This window comes from Lytechinus variegatus, chromosome 4, assembly GCF_018143015.1.
Source record: "Lytechinus variegatus isolate NC3 chromosome 4, Lvar_3.0, whole genome shotgun sequence".
Lineage (NCBI taxonomy): Eukaryota > Metazoa > Echinodermata > Echinoidea > Temnopleuroida > Toxopneustidae > Lytechinus > Lytechinus variegatus.
Genome location: NC_054743.1, coordinates 21310066 through 21321535, shown reverse-complemented (window position 1 = coordinate 21321535; position 11470 = coordinate 21310066). Strand labels below are relative to the sequence as shown.

At 34.2% G+C, this 11470-nt stretch overlaps 1 protein-coding gene and 1 long non-coding RNA gene across 3 annotated transcripts; one reads left to right on the top strand and one right to left on the bottom strand.

Annotated features, from left to right (window-relative positions):
• Positions 1 to 576: 576 nt before the first annotated feature.
• Positions 577 to 3799, top strand: LOC121413616. Its single transcript, XR_005969758.1, has 2 exons — positions 577 to 2221; positions 2612 to 3799. It is a non-coding gene; the product is annotated as an uncharacterized LOC121413616 (long non-coding RNA).
• Positions 2703 to 11268, bottom strand: LOC121413615 (transmembrane protein 50A-like). Of its 2 annotated transcripts, none has more exons than XM_041606515.1 (7): positions 11183 to 11268; positions 9812 to 9955; positions 9251 to 9363; positions 6768 to 6835; positions 5862 to 5969; positions 5232 to 5292; positions 2703 to 4286 (listed from the first exon to the last, which is right to left on the bottom strand). In XM_041606515.1, exons 2-7 carry the CDS (start codon positions 9911 to 9913, stop codon positions 4241 to 4243), a joined length of 498 nt encoding a protein of 165 aa, XP_041462449.1. In that variant the 5' UTR covers positions 9914 to 9955; positions 11183 to 11268; the 3' UTR covers positions 2703 to 4240. The 2 variants fall into 2 exon arrangements, with proteins under 2 accessions (XP_041462449.1, XP_041462450.1); XM_041606516.1 differs by having other exon boundaries at positions 9812 to 9952; positions 11183 to 11266.
• Between the last annotated feature and the right edge of the window lie 202 nt (positions 11269 to 11470).

Sequence of the window (11470 nt, the reverse complement as noted above, 5' to 3'; positions counted from 1 at the left end):
ATTTTAATTTTCTCATTGTCATGTGAAACAAAGTTTTATTCCTTCCTGAACATGTGGAATCACCATCGTTTTAATATTTTTTGGTTCAGTAAACTTGGTCCGTATTGTAATATCCGTAAAAATTGAAATATATTATAGAATATAATTATAAAACAAGAAATAGTGAGGGATCTCATCGACTCTCTCTTTGCATATCAATGAGTTGTGCATACAACATGTCACAACTTTCTCATTTTACATCCAATTTTGATGAAATTTTCAGCGATATGTTTGATTTTTCTTCATTGATTCACCATCAACATTTTCCTGGAGTGAACTTGACCTTTAAATTCTTTGGCTTGTGCCTTCCAAGGCACAAATGATGCAAATACAAAAAAATAATATATTTTCATATTTTTGCTGAATTGTTCAATTTATTAAAGAACAAGTGATCACCTGAAGCATTAACTGCTGGGTAATTCCATAAAATAATCAACTGTACGTCCAACCCCCATTTTTTCTCAAGTTTTACTTCACTTCATAAACTGATCAAGTCATGGTCATTTGAGAGCATTACAGATTGTCAAAAGAACAAAAAATCAGAGATAGATAATTTCATGAAGGTCCCACATATAGGGGTCGGACGTACATTTTTTATGGAATTGCCCTGCTTTAAACCATCAATAGCTACAATACATCCATATCTCTACATGAATCCTCATCAGAACGTCCTGAAACTTGACATTGAATTCCATTTCAGCCACGATGTGTAGGAACGAATATAGTGTTCAATCATGGTCACAAATCCTGAACCGTAACATACTTCCATTGTTTGAATGGTGTACCACACTTTCTCAGAGACTTCAACTTCATGGAGTTCCATTCTGATCCCTGCTATGGTGCCCGGGCTATATGGTGCATGCCAAATATACAATGGGTTCATTTCAAGTACAACAGTAGTTTTGAGAGTGGGATAAAGGCTGCTGAACCGAGCTCCCAACACCAACTAGTTTAGAAAGACGATACGATGGTATTATCAACAGTTCATAATGTCGCACCTCTGTCTAAATCCATGCTAGAAGTCTTGAGGATGAAAATTGATGGAATTGGGGAGAAATGCTGTAAAATCTTTGTACAGAATGCAAAATTAAAACTTACTTCAGGAAACCCAAAGAAGTAACAATTGAGGCAACATTGAAATGTATAATGCATTGATAACTTCCCCTCCACTTATCTGTACAAACTGAATTTTACTGTGATGTGTTTATTTGGTTCATGATCTTGAGATCACCAACACCAACACAGAATTGGATTCATGGTTTCCCAATCCATAGGGGTAGGTGATGGTGAATGGTGAAATTACACATAGATCGTCAACACCAGCTGTAACACTCTGTTCTGAAGACGACATTCAACACCAGCGCCCAACATGAACTGCCAGAAAAACCCTATTTTCCAAAGTCAGCATGTTTTAAACGTCTTAATTAATGCGCATGAAAACCTTTCATCATGAATAAGGCAATTCATTGAAAACGTTGAAAAATATAGAGATGTCTTTATGCGGTAATATTGGTTTAAGATAGCTATCCAGGTGGGTGTTTCATAAAGCTGTCCGTAAGTAAAGAGTGACTGTTCAGTTATCAAGATCCTTTCTTGTGGTAAATGGTATAGTGAATAGGCGATGGTTAAGCGCGTAAGAAGGGTTCACCAGTCGTTCTTAACTTACGAACAGCTTTATGAAACAGCCCCCAGATTGGCTTAATACTCTCATTTAGGCTCTGATATGTCAACATTTGTACATTCATCTTCATTTAATATGACATTAAGAAGGTGGTATATTCACATTTTGCATAAATACACTACAAAAAGACTTATATACCTTGCACATGGAAATTGAAAGTTGATCGATAATCAATCTAAATTCTACAAATATATGTAAATGATTTATTTACAAAGACATAATATAACTCAATATATTTCTATTTTGCAGTCCTCTCTAATGCATTTTGTAAATGAATTGAGTGGCATTGTAGGATTTAAAAAATGCAACAGGAAGCTGAAATTTCAAAAGAAATTATTAGATGAATGAAAATCATATCTTCAAACATATTTGTATTGTACATAAATGAATTACATGTATATAAGTATAGAGTTTGAAATTAGAAATATCAATTGAGTTGAACTGTAGAAAGACAAAATATATTTTGTTCATTTTATGAATTGTAGCAAATTCACAAACTTGGTTTACACAACATCCGAATAGCATTACATATTTCACCATTTCAAATTCCAGAAGGAAAGGTAAGTGATTTCCATTTTAGAAAGGCAGAGTTCTCAAATCTTCAAGAAGAAAAAATGCCCTTTGGGGTTGGATTCCCCTAAGATGTATTTCTACATATTGAAATCTAACCTCTTTCCATATGTAATGTATTCATAAATAATAGAAGTATTAATTATGAGATTTGAAATAAATATAAATACCTGTTGATTAAAAGCTTTATTGAACTCATCACACAAGCTCTCACTGTTTGTTATATATCAGCTCATCCCCTCTGTGACATTAACAAGTTTATGAAATATACATGTATATATATCCTTTTTAGCATCTAGTCTAATGACGCAAGGAGTACAGAACAATTGCTCCTGCTACAGTTGCTCTTGTCTTACTAATTTAGAGGACAATGGTTTAGAGCTGGGATTGTAACAGAGTTCTTGGTTCAGAATAGTGGAAGCATATCGTGCTGCACTCAACCCAGGTGAGGTGATTTCATCAAATGCTTGAGCGCCAATGGCCGCCAGGCTACGGCCGTGGTAATATTATTGTGATACCAAATGTAAAGCACAGTAGAGTATATTTATATGGTAGCTGCGCTGTATTGGTCCATATTATTATCTTCTTTTTTTCCATCAGAGCAATTGTCGCCAGAACAAATGTCATGAAACCGACACATGACCCTTGACCTCCACAAAACGTTAGTACACCTTACCTTCTCCTCATAAATATATTTAATGACTAATAAATAAAATATATGAAAACTATAAACCTTTATATTTTGACATGATAAAACCATAATACTATACATATTTTTTAAAGAGGGTGTCAGTGACGTGTCACCCTCTTTTCAAGACTGCAATAAACACGGCATGTAAAGTATTTCATCTGTAGAACAGAAAATTTCCAGTTGTGTGCGATTTTCGCGAATACTTATTCAGACGTATCAATAATACATGTAGAGTCATCAAACATATTTTCAAAATTGTTTGGAAGATGGGCAAAGAGGGGGAAGATAATATTTAAACAACAGAGAACAGATTGTGGGGATATCAGGCGGGTAGATCAAATGGTATCAAAAAAATATCCCGTTGATTGAGGAGCAATACCTATTATTCACCAGGGGGATCAAATACCACATCTACAACATGATTCTGGTACACCCTCTAAATGCTAACCATAAAGTCCAAATATATTCATAATCATGTTTGATTTGTTAATTTCAGCCACTGTGTGAAAATTCTGGGTCAGACCTAGAACACATTCCAACAGAAATTTAAAGCTGTGATCATCCTCCAAAGTCCCTTCTGTGAAATAAAAGAAATCCAAATACAAGAAAGTTTTTTCTTTCAAAGTTGGAAAAAAATTCCTGTTTTTTAATTTGGCTATACTTTTAGAGCATAGAAACAAAGAAATGTAATATTTTTTTTGTGTGTGTGAATCTAGGCAGTGTTATCTTGAACAAAAACTCACTTTGAAGATTACATGAATTTCCAGGGAAACGCTTAACCTTGATCATACTGATCCATGTAAGGATTCTTGGCCAAATAGTTCTCATCTCAACATTTGGACGACAAAAAATCTGAACATTTTTGGAAAGTTTCATCAATTAGAACAATTTATTCTAAATAGGTAATAATAAATATTTTTTTTATGTATTTTGATAAGATATGGAAATGTGCTGCACATATTATGATGAACATTGAAAGGGGTAGAGGGTTCTGATATATTGCAGGACTCATCTAAAACATGGAATACAGAATTTTATTTCAAATTCAGGGTATATTCTGCAACATCTGGTAGAGTAAAACTGATAATCCATTATACTTCGTAACAATTAGTGACACCTTTGTCATAAAAGACCAAATTATTCCATAGAGAATATCAGAACAGCAATATGACAAATAACTAAAATCTATGGGCAAGTCAGATGAAATAACCAAGACCTTATTAACAACTTTCATGAAGAGAAAATCATTTTGGATTCCTTCAATCCCATAATTCTTCTGTTCTCCCAAATTTGAAGACAAGTGCTCTGAAAGAAAAACAAAATAGGAAAATAAGTTATAAGGGTGATTTATGCTAAAGGTCTTTGAGAGTTATAAATGCCTTTAACCACGACAAATGACCCATTCTTGGAAAAGCCCCGACTTTATTCAAAGAGTTGCTATTAAATCAACTAACCATAACTATAGACAGCCTGAATGCATGTTTGTTCAGATTTTTTCTAGATATGATGTATATTTAAAAAATTCAGTGTTTTCTTGGCAATTTGGTGTGTTCTTCTTTGTGTACAAAGGACATTTTGCAATTTTCATGTAGAAAAGTTATGACACTGTTGGATTTCCATACAGAATAGAGATACAATTGATTGGATCAATCATATCTCTTTGTAAGACGGGGCCCATGATGTACACATAAGTAAAGAATTTACAATTTGTCACAAAGTGATGAGAGAAATTCCCTTCACATATGTTAAAGCAGGAACAAAATTTGGGAACTAGTATCCAAATTAGCACAATAACAGGTTATCTGTTGAGTATAAAGTAAACTTTCAAAACAGCTCTTTGAACAAAAATAAAAGAATGCATGAACAATTAATGCATTCAAAAAAGAATCATAAATGAATAGTTGCATATAAAATCAATTGAATAAATGAATTACTAAAATCAATACTTACATACTCAATTTCAATTCAATTCTTTATTCTATTTCCATTCAAACATAACACAAAGTAATATAAAACAGATAAAATTCTATAGAAGAAATATTTATCTCATAAAAAGAAAAAAACAGTATAAAATTAAGCATAAATGGAAATAAATGGAAAGACTCTTTCTCTTAAATTTTGCTAATATAACTGAAAACTAATCACAAGTTTCCCCTAATAATGCAAAGCAAGCAATCAAATGTTAAAAAAACTGTTAGCATACAGAATTTTATGTCAAAATGTATTTGACGTTTGATACACTCTCCTTACCCCATGAAAATCAGGAAATTTTGCAAGAAAACAGCAACACCAGGATAAGCATTTGGAGCCTCTGCAAATGAAAACATATGGAAGGGAAAATGAAAAGCCTAATTATGTATACTTGCCATCACAATAATATTTATTACACCCTTCTTAAAATATCCTTTTATATTATCTGTTGCAAAAGGCCTTTTTTACCACATACCAGCCCAGAGAGGGTATTATATAAATATAAATATATAATAATAATATTTTGCAACAATATATAGTTTTCACAAAGAAGAGACCAAAAAAATTTTACTTAAAAACAAATAGAGTTTAGGACTACCCATACATGGTAAATAATTCCACATCTCCAGTTACCATGTATAATGGAACTTATAGATAGCAGAGTATGATGTTGAAAACAAACTTTTATTTTGCTTTTATTACCTTGAATTATCTTACTTTGCCAAAACAGAAACTACATTCAAACCAAGAAATGTATAGCCTCTTAATATTAAACAGTGTAAATATAAGTAATGACCTGCAATCAAACATAAATCATTTGTGACAAAGCACTAGCTACAATGATATGTCATGGGAGAATAGTAGATTTATCATGGGAGTTCTACTCCTAGGTGATGAAGGTTAACTCACCTGGGTTATTCTTGGGATTAACAACGTAGTCTTCAAAAAGGATCCACATTGATGCAATCAACCCAGCAAACGACAGCACAAATCCAACGAAAAGCCAAATTCTTGCACCTGAAGAGAACATATGTAGTTGCACGCAGGTGTTGATTCAGATTTAATAAACAAGTACTGTAGGGTGATTGAAGTGTTCTGACCCCCGAAAGTGTTCTGACCCCCGAAAAAATAAAAAGCAAGGACCTGGAGAAATGTCCAACTAGGGGTATTATGCCCTTTCCAGTATAAAATTCAGACTGCTCTATCATCAACATTTCTGTCTGACAAGTTGTGAGATCTGACAACTTTGTTTCCTTGCTTTTGAATGGCCGAGTATCTATTTTACTGTGGTAACTTTCAGATTAAACAGGACTCGTCTGACAGGTTCTGTTTTATCCAACAGTTACTATTGGAAATGTGCTTCTCAGTCAATCAAAATCAAGGAAACTTGTCAGATCCGGAGAGCATTTCATCAACATTTTTGTCTGACAAGACGTCAGATCTGACAACTTTGCTCAATTGGCTGAGAAGCATTTTTACAATAGAAACTGTCTGATAAGAAGGGATTTATCGGATAAAAGAAGTCCTTCCACAATTGAATGAGAAGCATTTTTACAATAGAAACTGTCTGACAAGATGGGATTTGTCAGATAAAACAAGTCCTTTCATGAACACTCCCCCGTCTGACTTGTCAGACAAAAATGTTGATGAAATGCTCCCAAGGGATGTACAACTGCAAACTACAAAAATGTGGTTCAGTATACGGACGGCATAACCAAGTTACATTATTGCAGATATTCCTTTATTCATACAATCATTACAAAAGAAATAAAATAAATGAACCGAATATTTTATTTTGACGAACACCATTCTTACCAGTTTGTCCCATACATCCTTCATTGTAAGAATCTCCTCTGACCTGCCCACTGGATACTGCATTTATCCTACAAAAATATAAAATAAGTGGTGACATAGCAGAATATGAAACAATTCCAGAGAATGAAAAAAGAAGAGCTAAATACCAAATATAATACAACTTTCCAGGTTATTTTTTTTTAACATATTTACATATAATATCCTTGGTGTCTTGTATATCTCCAACACCAACTGATCATTCATTCACAATTATTAAAGGTCAAGTCCACCTCAGAAAAATGTTGATTTGAATCAAAAGAGAAAAATCAGACAAGTACAGTGCTGAAGATTTCATCAAAATCGGATGTAAAATAAGAAAGTTATGACATTTCAAAGTTTCGCTTATTTTTAACAAAATAGTTATGTGAACGAGCCAGTTACATCCAAATGAGAGAGTTGATGATGTCACTCACTCACTATTTCTTTTGTTTTTTATTGTTTGAATTATACAATATTTCAATTTTTACGAATTTGACGATTAGGACCTCCTTGCCTGAAGCACAAAATGTTAAAATAATGGAATTCCACGTGTTCAGGGAGGAATGAAACTTCATTTCACATGACAATGACGAGAAAATCAAAATATTTCATATTTCAAACAATAAAAAACAAAAGAAATAGTGAGTGAATGACATCATCGACTCTCTCATTTGGATGTAGCTGGCTCGTTCATATAACTGTTTTTGTGAAATGAAGCGAAACTTTGAAATGTCATAACTTTCTTATTTTACATCCGATTTGGATGAAATTTTCAGTGTTATGCTTGTTGAATTTTTCTCCTTTTATTCAAATCAAGTTTTTATTGGGGTGGACTTGTCCTTTAAGATTATTGCCCTCTTGCTTTGGTATGTTACAAATTTCCAAAATCTAGCCCCTTCAAAGCTTCTGTCCCCATGGGTCAGATGCATAAAAAGTAGCAATTACTTTTGCTTGGCTTATGCTTGATTCCATATTCATATGATGAGCGAGGAAATGCTTTTGCTATTAAGTTCAAGCAATCTGTTACTGACTGCAAGCATTTCCTTGAGGATTAAGCTATTGCTAAAAAGCGTATGCATTAAGTGAACATTTCACGTGTGTGTTTAAGCAGTTGCTTGGGTGTTTTCAAGCTCTGTCAATGCAGCTTGAGCATTTGCTTGATAAGGCGTTCGCATGTTTTAGTGTTTATGCACCTGAGAGAGAACCCCAAGGTGTACCGTAGCCTACATTACATGTTTTCTTCCCGATGAAGTCAAACCTAAGGCCAAATATTTAAATTTATCAAAAAGAAACAAGTTAGTTTGACACCACATCTGAGGAAAAGATGTTATGAAAAAGCAGCAGTAATTTGCACTGCCACGCCTTTGTGTTCCAGTCCTGCCTTTTTTGTGAGTCGTGTTCTTACCAGCATGATGTCATTATTGTTCAAACCACTAGCAATTGCTTTCTGAAAGCAAGGAAAAGGGTTCAAGCACTAGCAAAGGGTTGTGCATATAAAATAAAGCAATTGCTGAAGCATGATCTTTTGCTTGGCTAGACATTGCTTCTGCTTGAATTGCTACTTTTTATGCATCTGACCCATTATCCTGCAAGCACATTTGAAATCTCAGGAAATATTGCTAAATGTCAAGAAATCTTAGTTCTTTTCACAGGAAAAAAAGTTATTTATCCTGTCAAAACATCGTCCACATTTAGACTATGAATGAATTTCCCATAATTACCATATGTGACCTGCCACTCTAAAACCAACCAAAAGCCACTAAAATAAACTGAGATTTTCATTGACCTTGAAAAACACACATAGTTAGCTTTAAAATGGTATATAACTTGTCAAACTTTTCCAAGAATAACCCACTCAAGTACTTGATTGAATATAAGCAAAATTCAGTGAGACTTAGAATGAGGTGAACACATGGTTTGAAATCAAGGGTTCACTCAAGCATGAGATGTGCACACTGTACAATCTCAATGAAACTTTCAAGAAGTCTGAAAAGAAAATGGCATCAGATAACTATTTCATCTTCATGAGAAGAATTAATCTTTCAGATTGATTAGAAAATATAAAACTGTTCCCCTCAGTCAATATATTTTGACAGTAATGAGTCATGACCTGGGTTTATCTTAATCGTTATTATGTTTTGTATATTTATGCACTTTGTAAACTTATTTATTTATTGTGATCCCAATTAAGTGACATCAAATAATTTTTTTCACTTTTGAAGGCCAAACTCCTATTTATGTTACTTAATATAGAGAAAGTTCCCTGGCAACTTCTTGTTGGTTTGGGGTGGCAGATCTATGAAAGAAGTTCTGGGGCCCATAACACAAAGCATAGAAATCATCATACAACACTTGATTACGATTGATTTGCATTTACTACAATGTATAATTAATCGTGAAAATTAAGCGAACGATTAATTGCTAACCTTTGTGTTACGGGACCCAGGTCACTACCATGTACTTACATGAAGAATGCTATAGTAGACACTACACCGCATGCATGGTAGGCATGCTTCATTTCACTGTTATCTGGAAACACAACAGCAGCATCAATGATCACCCACCATCCTCCAAAGAACTGGAATAAAAATAAATATGAATAAATATTCTTGATTATTCTTATAATGAATTTCTGCTTTTTACTCCCCTGTATAATCTGATTGAGTCAACTTGTGGCCCTGATGGCCACACCTTTCCTCACAGTAAAGTACATGTCAATCTAATTTCATCAACCTTTCTTGACAATGATTGCAACACATTCCACATGCAGATTATCTAGAGATAAATTGAAGGAAAACAAAGATAACACGACAATTAAATAAAAAAACAACTTTTAATCCAACCTTCAAAAGAAGGGGATAAATGAGAAGGGAGAGAAACTGGAAAAAAAAGAGACAAACTCAAGAAGTAAAAACAAGGAAAGAGAAGTAAAGAAAAGAAAAGAAAAGAAAAAAACAACAGGGAGAAGAAAAGAGAAATAAAATGAACAATACACACAGAATAAAAAAAACAAAAGAAAAACTTACAAGAATGCCAGCTGCAATAGAAGAAATAAAGTTGCGTTTCTCAGGTATGGCATCACAGCACTCTGGCCGAGGACACTGCACTGTGTCTAAAAATCCAGACATGATGATGATAGACACTGAAATACAGTATCTTAGCAGATTCTTCTGTGTAACACGAAAATGAACATCAAATGAAACATATCACATCACACAGCATAATGCATTATGCTCCATTATAAGTGGTCATCCACTTGCTTCTCTCTCTAATCAGAGAGAGACAAATAGACATTTATGCTTTAGAGTCTCAACCTAGTTGTTATAATAAATAAAGGTGAAAAAATCCCCGTCATAATGAAAGTAGTGGGATTGCCTTTATAGTAGGCTTGGGTCATAACATTTATTTTGAAAAATATTTAATCACTGATAATGAACTGGCAGTTAGGGTTAACTGGCAAGGGTACAACAACAACAACAAAAAAGAAGAAAAAAGAAAACACTTGGCCACTGATTCTTGGAATATTTTCCCAAAATCTTAGAATATCAGGGGCTGCGGAACGCTTTTCAGAGTGGGGGGGGCTGTCCATGCAAAAAATCATACCGGTAATCCTATTGTTCTTTTTTACGTTTTCCGCGGCCCCTGAATATATCTGGTATTTTCTGAGCCATCCAATTATAATGCTGTTTGGCCTGCAACTGATCGCATGCAACATTTTGAAATCGGCCATGAATAATACGTGTGCGGAATTTGATACTGGCCCAAAATCACCAATTTTGAGGATAACCGGTGGATGGACACCGAGTGAAATAATGATGAAGAGTAATATATTAAGCTATTTTCTTTCTTGTTATATTTGTTTTCTTTGATTTCTACAATTTTTGATCCCACCTTTGTCACTCGGAATATCTGATCGAGTTCACCGTCCCGAATTTCGAGTACATGTAGGTGAAGCGTACACCGTAGCGTAGTGTAGGTAGTACTAGTAGTGAAGCGGAGTGGAGCCTGCACAACACAAACTTCGCTCGAGGTATGCTTGACTTTGACTGAGGCCGATCGCCGACGCATAGGCCTAGTCCCACATGCGGGTCTAGGCTCAGCGATGTAATTGAAATATCAAAATCATTTTTTAAAATATTTCCTTACGGAGTCCTCTGGGCTAGCCCCGCCACCCCACCCTCATAATCAATAAGAGAAAAAAGTAGTAACCGCATTCTTAGCGTATGGGACTACGCGAGAGTCAATTAGACACAGCTCACTTCATACAGCTCGAGATCTTCTCCGAAATATAGTTTATAAATCCTCTAATCTCAAACAACAAGAAATATTAATACTTGTTAAATATAAATGCAATGTCAACCATTGTATCAGTACTATTTCATTGTATTACTACTTACCGATTATCGGAAGAAATTGTTGTTTTCACAGCAAAAATGAAATCATCACATATTTTTGGCACTTGCAGTGTTTTTATTTCCTATACTGAATTAAACACGAGAGGGCGGTATCACCTTGGCTGCTTGGCCAAATTTCGTTCAGTTTTTTTTCACAATGCCAGACCAATATTAAATCTTCTAATATGACAGCCGTTTTTAGTTTATTTGGTAGACTCCGGGGTAGTCACTACAAAGGTAAATATGAAAGTTGATGAAAAATAATATAAGTTAATTGGTAAATGCAAAACA

Coding starts and splice junctions, on each gene's coding strand:
- LOC121413615 (XM_041606515.1), bottom strand. CDS start 9,913: ATGTCTGGATTTTTAGACACAGTGCAGTGTCCTCGGCCAGAGTGCTGT. Junction 6,836..9,250: donor TCTACTATAGCATTCTTCAT/GTAAGTACATGG, acceptor ATATTTTTGTAG/GATAAATGCAGTATCCAGTG. Junction 5,293..5,861: donor TAATCCCAAGAATAACCCAG/GTGAGTTAACCT, acceptor TTTCATTTGCAG/AGGCTCCAAATGCTTATCCT.